The sequence below is a fragment of the Dryas octopetala genome, chromosome 3 (genome assembly GCF_963921425.1).
Source record: "Dryas octopetala chromosome 3, drDryOcto1.1, whole genome shotgun sequence".
Classification (NCBI taxonomy): Eukaryota; Viridiplantae; Streptophyta; class Magnoliopsida; order Rosales; family Rosaceae; genus Dryas; species Dryas octopetala.
This window is the reverse complement of record NC_141368.1, coordinates 25,583,902-25,607,549: the sequence shown is the minus strand read 5'-3', so window position 1 is coordinate 25,607,549 and position 23,648 is coordinate 25,583,902. Positions and strand designations below refer to the sequence as shown.

The window sequence follows — 23,648 nt, the reverse complement described above, 5'->3', positions numbered from 1 at the left end:
GGGAAAATCAGTATCATACATGCATTCAAGGGAAACTAAGTACCATGCATTCAAGAAAAATTCCACAATACCATGTATTAAAAGGAAGGGCATCCTACCCAATAACGGGTCGGACACCCTCAACATCATCCACATACTAAAGTACAAACTTAATAACAAAAGAGTTTGTAATTTGGTACGGGCTACATCCGACCCGCCATATAACTCAAACAAAGATAGGGCGATGGTCCGCCCACCCCTGCCCCCGAGCCATGTTTGCTTCAAACATTTATTTGGGATCCTCTCCCATGTCATGCTCCCCACCTGTGGATGCTCCATCCTCGGGCTCTACCCCCTGGGTATCTCCCTCTGGGACGTTGGCATGCCCATCATTACTGCCAGCCCTTAGCAGACCACCTGCTTGGCTTGGCTCAGCTCCTCCCCGCACTGCTCCAACTCTTGCCTAGCCTGGTCCGCCTCCTGGCCTGCAGTAGCTTGGCATGCAATGCATTGTTCTGCCCGACCACTTGCCCACCCCCATGTTTCCAACCCCATCCGGGATCGGGGCATATTTGGCCTCATTGGCGTCCCATCACTTGTGGACGCCCAATCAGACTCCATAGAACTGTTATCATCTGAGGAAGCCATGGAATGTCCGACTTCAGTACACCTGCCCATCCAAGACAAACCACAAATCAAGATGGGAAGTGCTCGGCACACCAAGACAACACCATGGACATTTCAGATCAATACCGGTTTCCCACCCCCCGTATGTGCTCGGATACCCCCAATTTGACAACATTCACCCTATCACCCTTTCACATGCTCAGCCACCAACCATTTATCAAAGCCAATATTCACAATATCAATTCAAAGGGAAGAGCAATGACAACCCAATCCTTACCAGTATTCCGCGGCTTCAACAGCTCAGACGGGTTCCGACCCACTAATCTTGTTTCCTATGTACCTGGCCAAAAACACAACAACACCCAATAAATTACAAAGTCCAAAATGCGGGCGTGTGGCCTACCCAGTGCTCGGCAAGGTTCATACCCACCAGCACCTCCACCTGCCCCTACTCACATTATCCACAAATTCACAATCAGAATTCCAAGGTCCGCCTCAGGCTGGACGACCACAATTTCTCACAGTTCTCAATTTTTCCAAGTCACAAAATTTCACCAACAAAGAGCTTGGCAGGATTTCGAAATTTCTTACCTTTAGTGCTTCGAACAGCTCAAATCTGAGCTTGGTTTTCCGTGCCACCGACCCCACAAAGTCCACTCACCCGAACAGCCCCACAACCCCTCCGCGCACACCACTGGTCCGGCACACCACTAGCTGCTCCGAGCCGAGCAGCCCACAGATCTGACTCGACCACTGCGCGCCACAACCCGGGCCGAGCCCAGCCAGTCCGCGCCGCCCCTGTCCCAAGTCCGGCCCGAGCCCCGTCGTCCGCGCACACCAAAGCTGCAGCCCGACCCGAGCAGCCACCCCTTCAGCCCGGCCAGCCCCCTGCGCTCCCTGACGACCAGCCCACTGCGCCAACCCGAGCAGCAACACATACAACCCGCGCCCACCGCCTCCGCGTGCACACGTCGTCCGCGCACACCTGCGATCCGGCCCGAGCCCCCCCTGCGCAGCACCTCTGAGACGCGATCGAGCCCCCCGCCGCACCTCCAACCTTCAACCCGAGCCGACCTGTGCTCGCCCTCCAAGCTGCCACCAAAACCAGAGCCCAACCTCTGCCCCGCGCAGAAAACCGACCCGAGCCCAATCCGCTCCGAGGCCACTGCGAGGCATCGCCGACCCGAGCAACTCCCAGCCCCACCACCGCCTCCGCGCGCTCAGCCCCTCGGTCTGACCCGAGCACTACCCCCACCCACCCGAGCCGACCCCTTTTCTGCACTGCTCTTCCACAACAGCCGAGCCTATATTTGGTTATCTAAACAAAAAAGGGAGGCAGCTGTATTTGGTTATCCTAAGAAAAAAAAAAAAAAAAAAGGGAGGGGCAACTCTCTCTCTCCTCCAATGGTCACAAAAAAAAAAAGGGAGATATGGGTGCGGAATCCTTATATTTGGGCTCTACCATTTAATTCAAGATCCTCATTTACAAAGGGCGACATCCCACCATTAAAATCGGACGAGATTCACTGGGATTACACGAAGCGTCTACTGCTCGGAATACAGGGTGATCAGAAATTCAAAAAAAAAAAAAAAAAGAAAGAGCGATCTTTCATATGTAACCCTCCAAGCTTTCCTACAGTCCAGCTTTTCTTGCTAAGGAACTTGGGGGACTTCTGAACAGTATCTTAAGCAGGAACAAGCATGTGGTTACTTGTCGTTCTGCTCGGACTTCTGTGTGTACAAAGTTCCCAACCAAGAAGTATCTTCTGCTCGGAAACTTGGGGGACTTCTGTTCGTATGATTAATCGTCTGGGCATAACGACAAGTCACACAAGGCTTAACATCATGCTGTTTGGGCCTAAGCCCTTCCTGGGCTCCTAGCCCCTGACCTGCTAGGCTCCGGCCTCCTAGGCTCTGGCCCCCTAGGCTCCGGCCTCCTAGGCTCCGGCCCCATAGGCTCCGGCCTCCTAAGCTCCAGCCTCTTAGGCCCCGACCCGTGTCAACTCACTCGGATCCTCGAGACTGGTGACACGTGGCGCTCCTACAGTGCAAGTCATCACAAGGGACACGTGTCATCACCGGATTGGTTGACATTCTTCCAAAGGTACTATAAAAGAGGTACTTTCTTGTCACAAAAGGACAACTGAAATCATTATTATACTATTCACCCACTTTGCTCTCAGATCTCTCTGAACACTGACTTGAGCGTCGGAGGAGCTTTGGCCGGCACCACACCGGTGCCCTTCCCGCTCACTTTTGTATACTTGCGCAGGGTGTTTTGGATATCATTCTCTCTCATTACTCACCAGTCGGACCCAGCTACCCGTTCCTGCCCCACTTCGACGTGTCATATATCCTCAGTGGCGCGTCAATGGGCCTACGTGGTTCGACTCGACGTTGACTGCTTTACCATTTTTCAGCATCAACAAGAACAAAAATTGAACAAACTAGAGAGCACAAAAATAATTGTTGAATTAAACCCTATATATCTTTAGTTGCACTGCTAAATCACACCTGTGAGCAAGAGATTTATTAATGCCTTTGGTTCTTTATCACATCACAAGCTTTATAGAACACTAAACTTTATAGAATTTTTCTCAACGCATGTGGGCAAGATGATAATTAATTTATTCATTCTAGATTTTTTAATGTGCTAACTTTAAACTACAACATACTTAATTCAAACATGTGGGCAAGAAAATGTCCATGTATCATAATTTAAAATTACAATGTCGGCCTAACAATATAACCATGAGTTAAGAAAAACCTTAACAATTTCAACACCAATGGGCAAGAAGAAATTATTACCAAGCATCTTAAAACTATAACAAAAGTTTTATTAGAGATATATTCCTTAAATGAAAATTTCAAACATGTAGAAATATACATAATAATTATAACTATAATAAAACATGTATTGCAAGAAAAACATATATATGCTAGATGACCCAAGTGCCATCTAGCCCAACAGAGTGCTCAAAATAAAATAATTCTACAAAAAGAAGTTGAGAAAAATTGTACTGTCAAGCAAATATTGTTTGTCTTAATCTCAACCTACAATGTTAGCTTTTAGGCTATAATAGAAATATCCAAATAATTTGATATGCAATAATTAAAATTACATACCAATACCTTTAGCATTTTATTCCTGCAATTTTAAGATCAATATATAAAAATTAAATTAAGGATGACAACAAGCCCAGAAAATCAAAATCGGAAAAGAAATTCATGAACCCAAAAAAAAAAAATTAATTTCATCAAGAAAGTGAGAATTGAAGCCAATAATCATTGTAATCATGCTTAATAAAGATTGTAAAATATTAGTACCAACAACAAGGATTCAAGCAAAATATACCAATACGAGGAATCATTCATCAGTGGTTGTGAATGACTGATTTTTCTCAATTTTTTCGACCTTGGTTCCATAGGAGCAAGTCAAAAAGATTGAGAAATAGAACCATCTGATTTGATTCGTTCTCAATATATAGCCATGAGATGATCATCTTAGGGTGATCCTTTTGTCGACGAATGCTCCTATTACACTCGTAGTCTTTGAAGGATGATAAGCACATCTTAGGGCTAGGCGCTCATGAGAAAATTAACATTGAACTATCCATGTGGTTGAGAGCCCCCACAGCCCAGGCACAATGACACAATTATCAACGGCGCGTTCTACCAGAAAGCTAATAGCCCGTCATGCGAGCCTCTAATCGAGTCGATTCAATGATTATAAGTTCATTCCATACCGGACCAGACCAGAATAGGGTACGTTATATACATTCTAATTATGAGAAGGGGTCATTCAAGCGTATCTAAATAGGTACTATGTTTATATATGGATCCCTACTCGTTATATTTCATTTAGGATTAGGAATAGGCATAATCGGACATGCTTTTTACATATCTCTCGTTATTTGGGATGAGACTTTATTCACCTCACCAAAATGTACCAATACATAAATTGGTACATTTTAATTGTACTAATACATAAATTGGTACATTTTAATTGTACCAATATGTAAATTAATTGGTACATTTAAGGTGTACCAATACGTGGCAATAGATAAACAAGTTGGTAAACACAAAACAACTGTGTAAGCCAAAAAAACTCGAAAACTAAAAAGAAATACAAAGAAGAAGAATAAGAAAGATAAGTAGAAAATCACAAAAATTTTATGGAAACTGATATCTCCTTAAAAAATATGTAATTGACCCACTTTCGCTTTCTCATAAATGTAGGTGGAACCGACCCAACTTCTCGTCTAGAATTGAAAGATCAAGAATTATGGTCTATCTTCCTTATTGATTCCCAAATATTCATAGAATTTCGACAATATACTGGGTGAATATTTCCCAAATTTCTATCTAAGTTCTCAATTACCTATGTTATGAATGGGCTTCTATCTGCAACTAAGAGGGAGCATTAGATCGTTGATTGAAGAATCAGGACAAAGTAGTTGATCTCTTTCTCTTAATCTCTCTCTCTCTCTCTCTCTCTCTCTCTCTCTCTCACTTACTTTGTGTTTAATTAAAATTCAACTTCATACGTTTTAAAATTCAAATTTATCCCTAAATTTATTCGTAATCAATCCTATCAAATACACTCTTGATTATCTTTAATATTAGTTACCTTAAATAAATAAATTAACTTAAAAAATTAGGAAAGGGCAAGTTAATTAGACACTGACATAATCAAATTTTTGGAAAAAAATATTAGAAATGCTTAAGTGTAATTAATATTTTGACGTGACACAAGTAAAATGACTTTATTATAAATTAAAAAAATTTTACTATGAATTCAAAACTCCTCTGGTCTTTATCTAGAAAATATTTTTTCCCCGGTCCAATTATCTATTCATTTAATCTTCAACGCACTTTTTGGTGCTTTTAATTAATGCAAGCCGCACCATTTTTGGTGCAAGCTTGTTTGTTTCTTTTTTCTCTTCACTTTTTATTTATTCATCTTATCAGTTTAATTCCAGAAAAATAAATAAATAAAATTTTGGAGAGAGAAAAATGGGGAAAAAATTTTGTTTGCTATATTAAAAAAAATAAGAACCTTAATTGATCTCTATATATGCAGTCTTGCTTTGATACCAAGTTTTAGTTCATAAATTTATAAACATCCTTAATCTGCATAGTGATGGGGATACAAATCCAAACACATAATCAAGAACATCCATGTATAGATTAAATACCTGAAGCTACCATTTTCTTGTAACAAAGATTTGGGCAAGGCAAAGTCTTATGCTCTCTCCAACAATTCCTTTTATTCTATCTCTCAATGGGGCAAGATTGCTTATTGAACAAGTGTATTGTGAGAATATGGACCTTGACTTATATAGATGTTATGTGGTAGAATCTCACCCATCATAGGAATTCTATCACTTACCAAATACATCTCCTTATTAGTTAATTAACCTTATTCCATATCTAATTAGGATATCAAAAGCATCCATATAATTAGGCCCACAATATTAATCACCAAATTATAGTTACCGGATTTATCATAGATATTATCCTTTGATTTGTTTGCAAGACATCATATATTATTATTGGTGATCTTTATTATTATATAATATGTCCAATTAGGTTCTTACAACTCTCGCACACAATCTTCTCAATGTGCATTAAATCTAGAGCATGCCGAATATAAAGAGACGTACTTCTAATACTAAGGTCTAATAATATTGGTCTTTTCTTCCAACATGCACTACTACAAAAAAGCTCATACATATCAGTAATTTACTGATATCTAAGGCCCCTAAAATTTGATATAGGAAAGCGTGATATCTATTCTCATTGGTTTACATATCAGTTTTGAACTGATCTCTATAGAGGTTTTTAAATCAGTTCCTTTTTTAAATACGATATATTTTCCCTTCCTGGATGGTTAAAAATGCAATAAATGATATATTTATAATATATTATATCAGTATTATATTTATAACTGATATCATATATATTAATAATATGGATTTTAGTCGTATAACTGGTATAATTATTTTCATAGACATCTGTATTGTGTATAAGAACAGATATTTTAGATCAGACTTATATGTTCCTAAATTACGGAACTGGTATAGACTGTATCATAGACATCGGTATTAGTTCTCATAAATAATATCTGATATGTGAATTATATGTGTTTAAGATATAAAAATGATATTTATATTCTCATAGATATCATTCTTTTTCTAATAACTGATATCGTATATGTGAATTATATGTTTTAAGAGTATGGAACTGGTATAAATATTTTTATAGATATCGGTATTGGTGATTAAAAATGATATCGTATATTTGAATTATATGTTTAAAAAGTATGGAACTGGTATAAATATTTTTATAGATATCGGTATTGGTGATAAAAAATGATATCGTAGACATCTATTATATGTGTTTTTATTGTATAATTGATTACGAAGCCATGATTGGTATCAGTTTATTTTCCCAAAATAGATATCTATTCTCTATAGCATTTCAGTTTTTATATTAGAATTGATCTAATATATTTCGAAATTAGGATTATGTGACCTGTTTTGATATCGGGTTTATTTTCAAAAAACTGATATAATTGGTTAACACCATTGAACCATCTAGAGCATATTTATTTAGTGGCCAATTTTACCTGCATAGATAAGCTAAACTGATTCATTTCATTCAACAATCCATTCCATTCATCAAATGTCATATATTTCAAAGGACCCAAAAGTTGTCATATCACAAAAATTAGGGGGAGATCTCATCATCTCTAACTACCCTTTCCTTCAAATATGTCTAAGCTAGCTAGGCTAGGCATCACTTAAAACTACCATTTACAAAAACTATTAGGCAGTAGGCTAGGCATGCATTTTTCCAAAAAACTAGGCAGTAGGCATGCAATTCCCTATTCCCCTTTACAAAATATAGGCATGGCAGCATTTAAATTAATTGATCTAAGTTCTATAATATCCACAAAATGGCACATCCAGCCATCACCATATATACCTAAGCCTACACATAATTCAAGTTAACAAAGTCACCCCATTCTTCTCGAACATCATCAATTTGGTCTTTGGTGTAACTGCATCGCTTGATCTTTGATTTGCTCCACTGAAAACACAAAGGAAAATTGCATTAGCTCAATAGTAAGGTAGCTTAAAGCTTGCTCATACTAAAATAATGCTTGCAGCTAGCTTTTGCAAATTCACATAACTAACACCATGGGAAATAGATGCTAGACAACTTTTCAAAGGTTAAGAGAAATTAGACATGCAGTAGAATGGTTAAGTTTGATGTATTATTAGTGACAAACAAAAGAGAACTTAGTACAAGTTGAATGCTTACATAAGAAAGGAACAATATATAGCATGTAGAAAACAGAATTTTGACAACCATGATAATGGCCAAGTGTGGTTTTGGTATTGACCAGTTTTTTAAGGCAGGTTCAGATGGAACCCTTCTTTACTGCAAGGAAAAACAAGAGATGGCAAACAGAAAGTATAGTGCTTAATCTTATAATTTGATTTTTTAATTTTTTAATTTTTACATGAATATAATTGATGAAGAAAATCCATTTGAGTAGGTTCCAGCTGTATTCAATATAAGCAATGTAGTTAACCAAAATTTCAGAAACTTCAAGCAAGGATGTAAGCAAATATATATTGTACGTGAAGGTCATTTGGATTCGATTTTACCGTGCTCTCAAACTCAAGATTCGTATCTTCAATGATGTCCTTCATGTACCTCATAACGTAGTAACCACATTCAACCCCTCCAGGTTGTTTAGGACACTGACCACAAGAAGAAAACAGTGGCATGCATATAGAGTTAGTGTGTATTCATACGGGTTTTAAATAGGAATGGCAGAAATAGTAATTAGGAAAACATTAATGAATTATTTGGAATACATACTGAAAGATGCTTCCACTGTATTGTTTTGCGAGTTCGCCTACCCGTAACTACATTGAATTGTCTAATCGCACTGAATCAACAAAACAACACAATAAGTTACACCCCAACAAATTATCCCTAGTGCATAAACCAATAAATATATAAGGGAGCATCAACTCACGTGTTGACAATGTCCATCCATCCCTGGTCAAAGGTCGGTTTTGCAAGAGGGTCCATTATATAAACCATGTCTTTATCTTCAGTAATTATGGTCAACATCCAATGCGACCTTTCAAAAGGGTAGCACTATAATTAGCATGCATGAATAAATGACAGGCATAAAAAAGGTTCAAGAAAGTCAGTTAATCATCTAAACACCCTTACCCAGAATTGTAAGGCACCAAGAAAACACGATCGCTTTTTCCTTGCTGAAAACGAGCTGCCATGTAGGTTGATCGTTTCTCTGAGCTTGCTACTCCAACAGAAACACGGGCCGGATCCACCAAACCAACCATATCAATCATCTTTGACCTGACCAGCTTATCATATAGGTGCCTAATAGTATTTAATTAAAAAAATACATATCAGAGCAGATTAGTAGGACAAAACATGACTAGCTTTTCAATTAAACTTAACTACCTCATATACACCACTATGCATGTCGCGGAGAGTTCCTGCATCTCCATGAGGGAAGTTATATCCTCTCTCACGATAAATAGTTTTCGGACTTCTCCAAAGACTTCTTCCTCTATCTCAGATGTGATTGCTTTTCCACTTTCAGACATTGCTTCCTGGCATAACGATACAGTAGCTTGCAATTTGTCGGCACAAGCTTCTCAGCTGGTGCATCCTTCTTGAATAATTCCTTCACCATGCCAGGCACTTGTTTCTTCTGCATCTGCCATGGTTAAGCACAAAGACCCAAGGTTAAGTGAGTAATGAAAGAAAAATAAAGAGACATAAGTAATGAAAGTACGTACTATATTTACCTTATCATTGTATTCAATTACAAGGTCTTTAGGCCAAGCGACATGGCTGCCAACAGCATCATCAACAGTTTTTAACTCCTCTCGGACTGGAATGGGAAGCAAAGCTTGTCCATCAATGGCAATGTCAATTGCAACCCGCAGGTTGGCGTCACCCAACGGAACCCCATGCACTTCCTTAGATGCAAGATCAATAATTGAACCATATGCAACAATCTTTCTAGTAGTTCCCAAAGTCAGTTTGCAAGACTTTTCCTAAGCAAACATAGTACATACCAATACATAAATAAAGTGCTATTCAAAACGCTAAAACAACACCATCTCAGACCAATACCTTTACTGTGCAGTCAGCGATGACGTCTTTGTGTACTGCCTCCTTCCTTTCTAGCTCAACCACTGCAGCCTTACACTTTCCCTCATCCTGGCAGCTTGCTTTATCGGAGACACTCCCATGGCCTGGAAGTGTCTTAGGTGTAAGAACACCCTTCTCATTCTCCCGCGCCTCCAACTTTTCAATTCTCTCCAACAACATTTTACACATTTCACGCTCCTTTTCTAACATGGCCGCCAACTCATTTTTTGAGACTAGTTCCCTAGGTTTTCTGGGAATGTTGAAGTATGTGGTAGGGTTGACATTCCCCCCTACTGCCCTTACCCTACCATGGGTGTCCGGAGTCTCCAAAGCCATAGTTAGAACGTCCACTGCACCCTCGACTTTCAATTCTCCTTGCTTCTTTTTCTCCAGCAATTCGTCCTGCCACATGTCCATGAAAAATTACATTACACAAAAATAACCTCATCAATTATGAAATCCACTACAATAACAAGTCAGAATGCTTACAATGACATTAGCCACCGATTGTACTTCCTCAGTTAAGTTCCCATTAGAATCTTCACGTGCCTTCTTCCATAGAACGGAACGGTCAAGATCCTCCGCTGCCACATTTTGTTTCCTCTATCTATAGAACCAAATTTAACATTAAAAATGCAAGTGCAAAATGCTAGTTAAACTAGACATGCAGATATCCATTCACAAGCTTACCAAATCCTCCTCCAAGCCTATATATCCTTTTCGCGACAATCTATGGTGATACTTCCTCTTTGTAGTTCTCTTGCTTTGTGCCTCATGTAGTTCCTACAATTAAGTACAAGGAACCAAAATATAACACATATCATGAGGAAAATGGGTTCTTGAAATAACCAAAATTTAATACTTTGCAAATATCAAATGTAGCTGGAGCAACAACTTTTGGCAGCAGCTGGCACAAATGAACAAGCTTACCATAAATGAGTCTGATAGTCGGCGTGCAACAAATGCCTCCCAATGTCGTTTCTCAATGAAGTCCTCATATTGCTTGGGTGGGAGTTTCAAAGCCTCTGGATCGTCCTTGAATGGAAGCACGAATCTGTTTGTAAGATTAGTCTTGAATGTTCTCCACTTAATGCCAGCTGAAGACAGCACCATCTTCTGGCTTGTAGAGGGAAGATCAAAGGCAGCCTATATTTAGGGTTAATGAGGACAAACAATCATAAAAAATGCAGCAAATACCTCAGGATAAACATGCAGCAAATTAACGGTTACAATAGGTAAAATAAAGCTGAAATACCTCAACATCCTCCCAGATTTTTTTTTTAAGTCCTTATCCACCTTCGGCCAGCTTTCTTCAATAATAGGGACTGTGGTCCTCGCCTTAACCCCTATGTATGAAGCTAAAGTCTGACGAGCTTGTCCTACCGGTACACCATGTGTATTATACTGCACTTGAACTTTTCGGCCTAAAGCTTTCTTCACAATTACATGGTGCATCTGTGTAATTCCCCGAGTGGAACTACTATCAGCAGTAGTAATCGTCGCTTGCTTCGAACTTGAGCTTGCTTTGGCATCCACATTCTCCTCATCTGCAGGTGGGACTTCGGTTGCCTTTGGTGTGGACACTGCACCTTTCTTTCCTTTTGGCGTTCCCCTACCTTTTCTTTTTCCCTTCTTGCCTTTCGGTGTTGTCATTACTCGAAGATCAAAACTGTAGCAAAATTGTGTAATTAAAAAAAAAAATTACAGTACATACATAAGTAAGCCATGGAAAACAGCCTAAGTAAGTAAGCCTCTACAAGGAAAATTAACACAAGGTATACACATCTATAAGAAAGCATGGATATACACAAGGAAAACACAAGTCTCTCACCTCTATTAATCAATATATACACATCTGTAAGCAATGTTTTAACAGCCTAAGTAAGTATGCCTCTACAAGGAAAACACAAGGTATACACATCTATAAGAAAGCATGGATATACACAAGGAAAACACAAGCTCCTCACCTCTATTAATTAATCAATACTAACACTTAGTAAACTTAGTAAATAATACAAGGAAAACAGCCTAAAAAAAAATACAAATCGTTCTTGAAATGAAAGAAATTAAAGTAGAAAGTATGCAAATTAAATTACAAATTAGCATCAAATTACATGACAAAAAAATGCATGGATTATGGTTTTTGTTTTCTTGAGTGATCAATCCATATGCCCTCGCAATTATCTCTCTTGTAAGTGTTATCACCATCACCAAGTATATCATCAAATTCCTCGACAGATGGTATTCCTTCAGTAAAGGATTGAGCGTGAACACCAGTGTCCCCTAAGTCATCCTCATGTGCACCATCTTGATAATCTCTAGTCGGGGCTGCAAGCACTACTGACCAGCTAGAGTCGAGTGGGTCCTCTACATAAAAGACTTGCTTCACTTGGGCAGCCAAAGCAAATACGTCTCTCTTGTGACCTATCATATTCAAGTTTACCAAAAGGAACCCTAATTCATCTGTTTTTATTCCCTTGTTGTTCTCTACCCATTCACACTTAAACAAAGGCACTTGAAAACCGTTATAATCAAGCTCCCAAATCTCTTGGATAACCCCATAGAAAGCCATATCAGCGTAAACTGGATTTTTATCCTTCGCGCTCGCCACCTGCATTGTATTTGCCACCAAGCTCACCCCACTGTTTTGGACAGAACGTACCATGTCACGTGCCTTTATGTGATAATGGCACCCCCTATCTCATAACCCTCGTATTTAAGCACACTCATAGGTGGCCCTTGAGCTAGTCGCCTCACTGAGGGTGTTATGTCATTTGATCCACTGTTTATCTCATCTGCCACCTATATTAATTATTAATGGTTAATTAACACTTTTAAAATATATTAATTATTACCAAACGTTTACAAAGGGTAAGTGCATTGAAAGGGTAATTAAAAGTATAATACCTTGTCACGTGACCAATAGATAAACGTGCGGTTATGCTCATCTAGCATCCACTTTTCACTCTTCTTTTTACTCTTATAAAAGTCACTCAAGTAAGCCTTATGTAATCTGCAAATAGATTTCATAAAATTTAACAAATTGTAACTTACTATAAGTGTTAGTAACTTAGTTATTCTATAAGTGTTAGTGGTGGATAAAATGTAACTTACTCAACATAAGGGTCGACCTCATCAGCATTCTCCAATACACAACGGTGTGCCTGCTCCCAGTCTTCACGATGGACTGATTGTACCTTAGCACCTGAGATAGGTCTGCTAAGGGTTGGTTGACCCATTCGCGAAGGCGGGATTCTAACTGATTTTGCATCAGACAAATATTCGGAGCAAAACTCCACAGCTTCCTCACCTATATAATTCTCAGCGATGCTGCCCTCCTGACGGTTACGGTTCCTTACAAAACCCTTTAACACTTTCATGCCTCTTTCAAATGGATACATCCATCTATAATAGACCGGTCCACACAATCGAACCTCTCTAATAAGGTGCACAGTTAAGTGAACCATTATATCGAAGAATGAAGGTGGAAAGATCTTCTCCAACAAACACAATGTGGTTACAAGTTCTGATTGGATTTTATCTAACTTTGACACATCAATCACTTTATTACATAGGGAATTAAAGAAGAAACATAACCTAGTAATCGCGTATCTCACATGCTTGGGCAGCACCGAACGTATGGCTACTGGTAACAATTGTTGCATCAAGGCGTGGCAATCATGGGACTTAAGACCAAATAGTTTCAACTCTTGCATGGATACTAGATTTCTTATATTCGAGCTGTAACCTTCTGGGACCTTTATACCCATTAAAGATCTGCACAATGCCTGTTTCTCACCCCTAGACAGTGTATATGGAGCAGCAGGTAGAAAGGTTCTTTTCGGCCCAACTTCGGGTGCCAAGTCAAGTCGTACCCCTATTTCCATAAGATCTAGACGGGCAGCAATCCCATCTTTTGTCTTCCCTGGAATGTTTAGTAAGGTTCCAATAACACTCTCGCACACGTTCTTTTCGATGTGCATAACATCTAGAGAATGTCGAATGTGAAGAGACTTCCAATATTCAAGGTCAAAGAATATGGACCTTTTCTTCCAACATGGAACATGAGTTTCACCACCTAGGCTGCTCTTTACATGTTGCTTTCCGAAGATACAATTGATACCCGACACTTTAGCTAAGACCTCCTCTCCACTTAGAGGTTTAAGAGCAGAACCAAATTCCTGCTTGTTATTAAATGCTGTCATTTGATTCCGATATGGATGGTGGCGTGGCAAGAACCTTCTGTGGCCTTGAAAACTGATTTTCCTACCATGTTTCAGCCTAACACTATCCGTGTTTTCACCGCAGATGGGACACGCTTTATACCCTTTAACGGTGCACCCCGACAAATTACCATAAGCGGGAAAGTCATTGATTGTCCACAAGAGTATACCCTTCAAGGTAAATGTGTTTTTTCTAAACCCATCGTACACCCCATCAATTCCATTCCATAATGCTTTTAGATCATCAATCAATGGTTGCAAATAGACATCTATATCATTTCCTGGCTGCTTAGGACCGGAAATCAAAAGAGTTAACATCATAAACTTCCTCTTCATGCAAAGCCATGGAGGAAGGTTATACGTCACTAAGATGACAGGCCAGCAACTATATCGGCTACTTAAGGAACTGTGTGGGTTGATCCCATCTGCCGAAAGAGCCAACCTTAGATTTCTAGGCTCACTTCCAAAATCTGGCCACTTATGGTCAACCAACTTCCAAGCTGGAGAATCAGCTGGATGACGTAGCATGCCATCGTTGACTCTATGATCGGCATGCCAAGTAAGATCCTTTGATGTCTCACTACATTTAAACATTTGTTTAAACTTTGGAATAGGTGGAAAGTACCACAAGACTTTTGCCGGAACCCCTTCTTGCTCAACCCCTTGCTTGTTTAATTTCCACCTAGATAGGTCACACTTGGGGCACTTACTTTCATCTTCGTACTCATTTCTATACAAAATACAATCGTTTAGGCATGCATGAATCTTATCATACTCCATTCCTAAAGCAGACAATGTCTTCTTTGCCTCATACATAGACAAGGGTAGCACATGACCTTTTGGCAGCATATCACCAATAGCAACCAGCAGTTCAGAAAAGCTAATATCAGACCACCCATGTTTTGCCTTCAGATTGAATAGTCTAACCAATGCAGATAGCTTGTTGTACTTCACACAATTATCATATAAGGGTCTCAATCCTTCATCAACATAATGAATAAACTCGTATGGATTATCATGGAAATTATCAAAGGCACTTTCGCACATGTTTACTGTTTCGGACCCACAGACACTAGGTTCTCTTTCGTTTTCTGTATTTCTACTTGTACAACCAGCAACTTCACCATGCCATATCCACTTTGCATATCTTGTGTCAAAACCATTAAAGTATAGATGCTCCCTAATCACTCTAACGGTTTGTCTTTTCAAGTTTACACATTTCAAGCAAGGACAATGGATGTACTTCGGATTGGTAGCATTCTGTAATCCAATTCTCAAAAAACTCTCAACTCCCTCCTCATACTCCACAGACCTTCTATCAGCATGCATCCATGTTTTATCCATACTCTTATACAAAATAACACCATTTCAATACGAACCCAATTAAACATATGCAAAAGGAAGCATATTAACTGATAATATATAACTAATATTAATGTCAATTTTAATTAGCAGAAACTCATCTAAAGAACACATATACCTTTACCTAGAACTCATCAAATATTCAATTATATTGACACCATATGACCTAGTTGAAGCCTGGCAATGTATTGGGTTTAAACCTATATATCTTTACCTAGAACTCTATCCTTAATTGCAAAACCCACATAATATATTAGACCTCAAACCCAAAATCAAACGAATTAACCACATACCCAAATTCATAACACAGTCGACCCAAGTTCCATATTTCAATTAAATACAAACAATTCCAGCACCCAAATTCAAACAGACCCAAGTTCAAACAATCTACAAAACACCCAAATACAAACAAATAAAAATTCCAAAAACACCCAAATAACAAAACACCCAAATAGCAATGCATACATGTTCAAACAACTTGCAGATATTAGAACCCTTAATCCGGAATCTAAAATTCAAATTAAAAAGAAAAAATAACAAAACAATCTCATCAAATACCTGAAATCGCGAAGGCTGGGTGGGGGTATCGGGAAGGGTTCTCTGGGTCGATCTCGATCTCGTGACGTTGTCCAGAATCTTCTCTCCTCTCTCTTTCTCACTTCCCGACTTCTCAGACTTCTCTCAGTCTCTCTGTCTCTCTGTCGCCTTCGCTCTCTGCAAGCCTTCGCGCGCGCTCAACCCATCGATCTCGATCTGCAAGCGTTCGCTCTCAACGTCTTAAGGCTGGGTGGATTGGAAAACCAGCTAGCTAGCTTAACCTTCGAGCTCAATACATATATCTTCGTTAGAGATTGATGAAGAAGATGATGAGTTAGGGTGTGGGTTTGAGTCTGGTTCAGTTTGGATGTGAGTGACTGAGTGTGGGTGTGTGAGTCTAAGTGTATAAACGCGGGCTGCAAAAATTTTTTTCAGTCACGAACAGTACCCCTATTTTCCCATTCTAAAATTTAAGCATCATTTATTTGTATAGATATCACTTTTAAATCAGGGTTAATAAATTTGTCCAACATAATATATCACATTCAAAATCCTGATGATATATAAACTAGTTTAAATATCATTTTTTGAAAAAAAAAACTTTTAAACGATATTAAAAACCATATTATATCGAATACCCTTAAAACTGATATTAATCTAGTGATATGTATGAGCTTTTTTGTAGTAGTGATGAAGTAGGAGTTTGACTAATTAAGCTGCGCTTTGTCTCTTTCTTCTCAAAGTTACAATTGATACTTACAACTTGTGTTAACACATCCTTTCCCCTTAGAGGTAAAAGAGCCACATCAAATTTCTGCTTATTAATAAAGGCATCCATTTGTAATGGCTGCAATATAGATGATGATGTGGTAAGAATCTTCTATGACCTTGGAAGATTATCATTTTAGAGACACTAGGAGAAATTCATGGGTGCCATCACATGGTTCACTGAACATGACCGTAAAATGAATACTTGTAATGGAGTATTACACACCCATCAACATGAATTCATTAAGTATTGGTAATACAACTAGTCCCTAGATTTAAGACACCATAGTTATCTTGTGCGTTCAATCACTATACTTTGATTGTATTATTAGCCTAGGCTCCCAGAGTCTAGCTATAGGTACAGATTGGGTATATATAGTCGATCACTTGCTTTTAGGGACAGGTGCATGTTTACCAAAGGATTTGTCACTCTTGGAAATAGAGGAGATGTTTCATAAGACTACCAATGTTTAGATTCTTAGATTCAGAAATCTCTTACTAGAGTACATGATCAAGGAGTAGGCTCTTGTGATCTATTATAATCTATACATAATTAAGGAATAGGCCTCAAGAATCATATTAAAGGTTGACAAATTTTATACTCGACTGTGATTCGGAATATAAGATTACGAAGAGACTGTATTGTATTATAATTAAGGCTGAAAGATGCTTTCAACTTCTAGTTAATCTGGGTAAGCATGACATATTACTAGGCGTCAAGCTTGGCTTGGGAGACTTGAGGAAAAAATGGTAATTTTTCCCAAATGAGGTTCACTGCCGGATTTAATATATTACAACCTAAGAGTTCACACACAAACATGTATGGGATGATATTAGACATGAGTAGGGACATAATTAATTAATGAATTAATTAATTGGACCGAGAGAATAAATAAAAATAAGCACAATAATGGGTCATTGGTTAATTAATTAATAATTAAATGTTAATTACCAAATAAAATTGATAAAAATAGACTTATCAATTTGACTAGGAATGGCTGGACACATTTATATAACGGCCTATATAGAATATACTAATATTTGACAAAAGAGTACACTTCCCAGTAAGTTGATTCTACGTTGTTTATTTTTTTGAGCCAAAACTAAAGAGAAGAGAGCTAGCATCCCATCCTCCAGTAAGTCCATCTCTCTACACTCTTCTAGCGTGAATTAATTAAAGGTCATTCATTTGAGTGGCTGAAAGAACAAAGGAGCTAGCAGATGACACTTGGATTCATTCTATGATTGGATTTCAAGCACGCGAGTAAGGTATGAATCCTCTTATGGTTATTTTGTTCTGTATCATATATCAATCCGAAGACGATCATGTAAACTTTTATTCTTCATTGTATTTATATGATCAATTTTTAATATTGGTATAAGAACCAACTTTGGTAATTGATATATGTGCATATTATGAAAATTTTGTTTTTGTTTTGCGGCATAGTTTAATTTTGCATGATTTTCCTACAATTTCTCATGTTATATTTATGTTGTTTGAGAACTAACATGATAGGTATAATTGGAGTGATGGTTAATCTATTTTGGTGATGTAATTTTGGCTTTTTCTAGCTTATCCTGTGAAAAACGTTTTGGGTCGGTTGAACAAGGTGATGCTCATCCTTACACAAATTTTAGTGCAGGTAAACATGTGGAGAAGAACGAAATGGCAATGGGCGATGAGTAAGACATTTTGTTTTCTGTTTGAATTATAAATCCTCTTTGTGAATTTAATATTTATTATTTAAAATATTAATTTCTTTTTTTTTAAGATTTTACACCAATTACTGATGGCCTTTAGGAGTTGGCTTTGTTGCAAACATCTTAAACTAAATAACATTTTATTTATTCACTACTAATTTTATCTTTTATCTCTGATCCGTCGCTATTTCAAAACAAAATTACTTAACATATTATAAGAGTTTCAAGACTATAATACTCGACTCGAGATCCTCAAATAGGTACCACTATGACATACCGGTTTCTATGACGTTACACAATTCCAAAAAAGAAAATGTTGAATATGACGTTATAAGATTTTAAAGACAAGTATTAATTCAAAAATTAAAACAAACTTAAAACACTGAACTGAAACTAATCTTATTATTAATTTTAGCCGTTATAATCTCATACCAACAAGAATCATACATTATCACGTACGGCTGCTCAAAATTTGCCCTTATCTAAATAACTTTGTATAATACAAAATAACTCATTACTGATCATATAGTTTCATACTACTACTTTCATTTACTTCTCCATTAGCACAAAGGTTTGAACAAAAAGTTACATACTTCTTTAGTGTGCAAAGGACATGCATGTAATCTGTTTTCTCCACCTCTTCCACAGGCCAAAAGTTATCTATTACATATACTTTTTTTTATTGATTTATGATGTGATGGCCAATGTCCTTCGTCTTTCAATGAAAATTCTCCTGAGTTTGAGAATCTGCAATATACATATATGTAGAACATAATTAGGCAGGCTTTGGTTAAATTGGAGTCAAGAACCAGCCTATAGAAATTTGTTAACTGCAAGAACCAACCTAATGGGCTTAAACCACCAAACTTAAATGTACTCCCAATAGCCAAATAATTATTTAATTTAGAATTTCAGAATAAAATAATAAGAAGAGCGAGGAATATAAGTAGATCTATCATCTATTGACACTTGGCACTTAAGTTTCAGTGCGTTTATTCGTTTTGTTTAAAACACACTCAAACTGTAAGTGCTAAACTTCCAAGGTGATAAGGCCTAAAAAAAAGGAAGTGAGAGATTGAATGATTAATTACCTGGACCGCACTTAATCTGGCACTTGCGATCACAGCGTTGATAAAGCCTCGCTGCATACAAACCAGTGGGGAAAAAATGTTCAAGTTCAATTTCATTTCTCAGACTAAAATAAATAAATAAATAAAATTTACATATATAATTCAACTCCATTGGAGTGGATTTTTATATTCTATAATTCGATCCGAATTAATTTAAATTGAAAATCCAAGATACTCATTTTTCTGTCGAAGGTTCCGAAATATTTTAACAATATATTATACTAATTCATCAAATTAAACATCAGCTGAATTTTTCCACAATTAAACAATAAACCGAGTTTTCAAAAATAGTTTGGTAAGATCGATAATGCACCTCCACCCACCCAAAAAGGTGTAATTTGGAAATATTATATTGGATTTAAAAGAGTGAATGCAAGATGCCAAGATCTATCATCCCTAGTTTTGACTAAATTTGCATCCTCTAGAAATTTCTGTAGAATCCATTATCCAAGTTGTTTACTTGTTTTGATAAAAAAAGGAACAGAAATGACGGGCATACATCAATGAAATTATTTATTTTATCGATCATATATAGAGATTTAATTATGATCGAGCATGCTATTGCTAGCTACGAATAAATTAATACGATGATGATTAATCAATAAAGTAATTAATTACCTGACCAAGAAATATAAACTAATTAATTAGAATTAGTGGGGAAGGGGGGGGGGGGGGGGGGACTTACTGTTCCTGTTAACACAACCAGTGTTGCAAGCATCATAGCAGTCAACACCAGCGGCGTGGACAACGCTGTCCGTACTGATACTCGACGACATCACAAACAGAACCAACACTACAACAGCTATATTCTTCATCATCTTCTTCTTCTTCTTCTTTGCTCTGAATTGTGGTTGAATGGTGTACGTGGTTTCCTTTTATAGAAGGTAGGGTTACAACACTGCCCATAACCTTGCTATGGAACTACCACAAATGCCATCAGATCTACTTCAACAGTCAACACAAGTAACTGGACCCCTTCTTATCTCCAGAAATACAATAATGTTAGTCAGAGATATCAAAATCATCTAACCCAATAAAAAAAAAAAAAAAAAAAAAGGAGCTAGTTTTGGTCTTTTGCACATAAAGAGCCAGCTTCAAGTCAAATATGGCTTACTTACAACTTTACACGTGTGTTGTGGGGTGACACGTATCAATTAGATCAAGAGGTTGTGTTATGTGATATCAACGAAAAACAAACTTACACACCCATTGTATATAACGAGTCTCTAATGTACATTGATAAGCAATGTGCGAATAACATCATATCTATACAAAAATATAGACTAAAAACCAACAACAAAACAATAAAAGAAACAATGCCAATGCAAATGCAAGAGAAAAGAAAATGTGTTTGCTCTTGCTGAGATGAAAAACGTGCTTGTTGCTGGGACTCTGGGAGTGATGGGTGAGTGGGTGATGTTTTGTATTTTTTTAATTGGGGTGGGCTGGGCTGTAATAGATACATAGGTTTTTTTTTTAAAAAAAAAATTTTAGCGGGTGCTGGAGCACGTCCAGCCCCCTACTATGATCCGTCCCTGACATCCGTATTGCAGGTTGATTTGTGGTATCTATTTCAGTTTACTAAGATGTATCAAATTTTTGTTAATTTTTTTTTTCAAAATTATATAAACTAAGTTTTATTTTTTAAGAAAATAGTTCAAAGCTTAAAAAAGCTTAAGTGCAATAATATTTTTTAATATACATTCTAAAAGTTTAAATTACTTAGGTAAAGAGATCCAACAAGTGTTTATTACTTTAATTATTAGAAAGCTTAAATATTATCTCATCCAATATGTGAGGCTAGTATTCAACACTCTTTTTGGTGTACCTAAAACTTCACATTTTAAGAAGTGGGTAAATCAGTACATGTACATGTAGCCATGTAGGCAAATCATAGTCCTTTATTTTTTTTCTTTGAAATGGGTACGGAAGATGCAATTAGAAGCATAAATAGGATAAATTATTCTGTATAACTGATATATTAACATGTGGTATAACCAGTCTATGTGTTAAAATATGAGTGAATGTTATTAATACTATACATTACTAATATAAACACATCGTCCAATAATACCTTTACATATTGGATTGGTTATACCACGTGGCGGTATATCGGTTATATCCTATAATTTTTTCATAAATAGATCATGCTCAAGTCTCGAGGTGGATGGTGTTCGTCATTTGGTGTGGAAAGTTTTCAATTTCAGCGTGGTGATTGCAAAATTTGCTTTATCTAACATAGGCATTTACATTCAAGATAACCTACGTACACTACACTTGGTGACTTTGATTATCCATCATAAAAATCCTTGAATAGTAAAGCTGAGGAAATTGGTCTCTCTTTCAGTACGCGCCATATATGGATGCAGAGGATCATGATCGAGTACCTTGATCTGCAACCATGGATATTGGTCAGGCCCATTTATATTTATATTTTTTAGTTTTTGATAGGTAAGTTTATAAAATTATGTTTTATTAGCAAAATAAATTCTTGAGAGATAATGTGAGCATATTAGAGGGTTCAAAAGGAGGATTCAGATCTACTACAAAAGAATTATGCTTTTTAGGATCTACTATTGTTCGTATGACTAATCATCTGGGCATAACGATAAGTCACATACGGCTTAACATCATGTCGTTTGAGCCTGGGCCCAAAAGATAAGCCCCTCCTAAGTTCCTGGGCTCCTGGGCTTCGGCCCCCTAGGCTCCGGCCTCCTAGGCTCCGGCCCCATAGGCTCCGGCCTCCTAAGCTCCAGCCTCCTAGGCCCCGACCCGTGTCGACTCATTTAGACCCACGAGACAGGTGACACGTGGCGCTCCTACAGTGCGAATCTTTACAAGGGACACGTGTCATCACCGGATTGGTTGACACTCTTTCAAAAGTACTATAAAAGAGGTACTTTCTTGTCAGAAATGGACAACTCAATCATTATCATACTACCCACTCACTCTGCTCACAGATTCTCTGAACACTGACTTGAGCGTCGGAGGAGCTTCGGCCGGTACCACACCGGTGCCCTTCATGCTCACTTTTGTGTACTTGCGCATGGTGCATTGGATATCATTTTCTCTCCATTATTCACTGGTCGAACCCAGCTACCTGTTTCTACCCCACTTCGACGTGTCATCCACTCAGTGGTGGGTCAACGGGTCCACGCGGTTTGACTCGACGTTGACTGCTTTACCATTTTTCAGCATCAACAGTTTGGCGCCGTCTGTGGGAATTCGACAACTTTTCCCATTTGATTCTCTACCCTCAGTTGAGGTGCAAAAACCTTCCGACCCCTGTAATGTCTGACGGAGGTCCTATTCTCGACCAAGTCGACAACACCCCGTTGGGTGACAAGCGAGGCAAGAAGACTGCCGAATCTGATCAGGAGGCATACATCCAACGATTGGAGGCTCAACTCCAACGAACCCAGGAACAGCTTGACCTTCAAAAGGATACATCACAGCTATATGAGCGACTTCTCCACTACATGGAAGAACATACCACTCTCCGGAGTGGTGAGAGGGGGAACCCCTACGACAGGGACGAACGCACCACTCTCCGGAGTGGTGAGAGGAAGAACCCCCCCCGAAGGGACCGAGATTTTTCGCGTCAACTAGACACAGGGCAAGGTAGTCGCCCACCCCCAGGTTTCCAAAAGAGACTTGTCCACCCGGTCAGCCGGGCCCGATCTGGCGAGCATCCTACCCGCTCTGAAGAATTCCATATTTATGGGGACTGCCACCATCTGCTCGACGACAACCGTTCTCGACGAGAAGAGCAGCGGGCGAACTGGGGTGAATCCAACCCATGTCCCCAAGACTTTGAGGAGGATGAAACTACTCGTCCCAAGCGACGACGGGGAGAAGAGCAGGTTTTCTCGGCTGGGCGCCGCGCAGGAGATGATGTTTTCACAGGTGAGCAAGTCGCTGACTCCGGTAACAGCAGATCTCTTCCACCAGACCAGCTCCAACAATTCCTCATGGACATCAGTGAGCGCCTGAGGAGAGTGGAGGGGGGCAGTCGTGGTGGACACCCATCTTTGGAAACAAGGGAGCTACCTGGCCCTTTCACAGCTCGCATCCTGTCCATTCCCCCGGTTGGCAACGTCCGACCTCC

The 23,648-nt window shown here is 38.5% G+C and overlaps 1 protein-coding gene across 1 annotated transcript; it reads right to left on the bottom strand.

Moving 5' to 3' along the window:
* Positions 1-12,495: 12,495 nt before the first annotated feature.
* On the bottom strand, positions 12,496-15,386 carry LOC147292040 (uncharacterized). The gene is made up of 3 exons (XM_086236116.1): positions 12,934-15,386; positions 12,727-12,832; positions 12,496-12,621 (listed from the first exon to the last, which is right to left on the bottom strand). The coding sequence occupies exons 1-3, from the start codon at positions 15,384-15,386 to the stop codon at positions 12,496-12,498; spliced, it is 2,685 nt and encodes an 894-aa protein (XP_086092242.1).
* Positions 15,387-23,648: the final 8,262 nt, after the last annotated feature.

Bases quoted from the DNA above. Each gene is read 5' to 3' on its own strand.
- LOC147292040 (XM_086236116.1), bottom strand. From the start codon at position 15,386: ATGGATAAAACATGGATGCATGCTGATAGAAGGTCTGTGGAGTATGAG. The intron at 12,833-12,933 runs GTAAGTTACATT...ATCTATTTGCAG, and splicing joins GAGGTCGACCCTTATGTTGA to ATTACATAAGGCTTACTTGA. The intron at 12,622-12,726 runs GTATTATACTTT...TAATTAATATAG, and splicing joins TCTATTGGTCACGTGACAAG to GTGGCAGATGAGATAAACAG.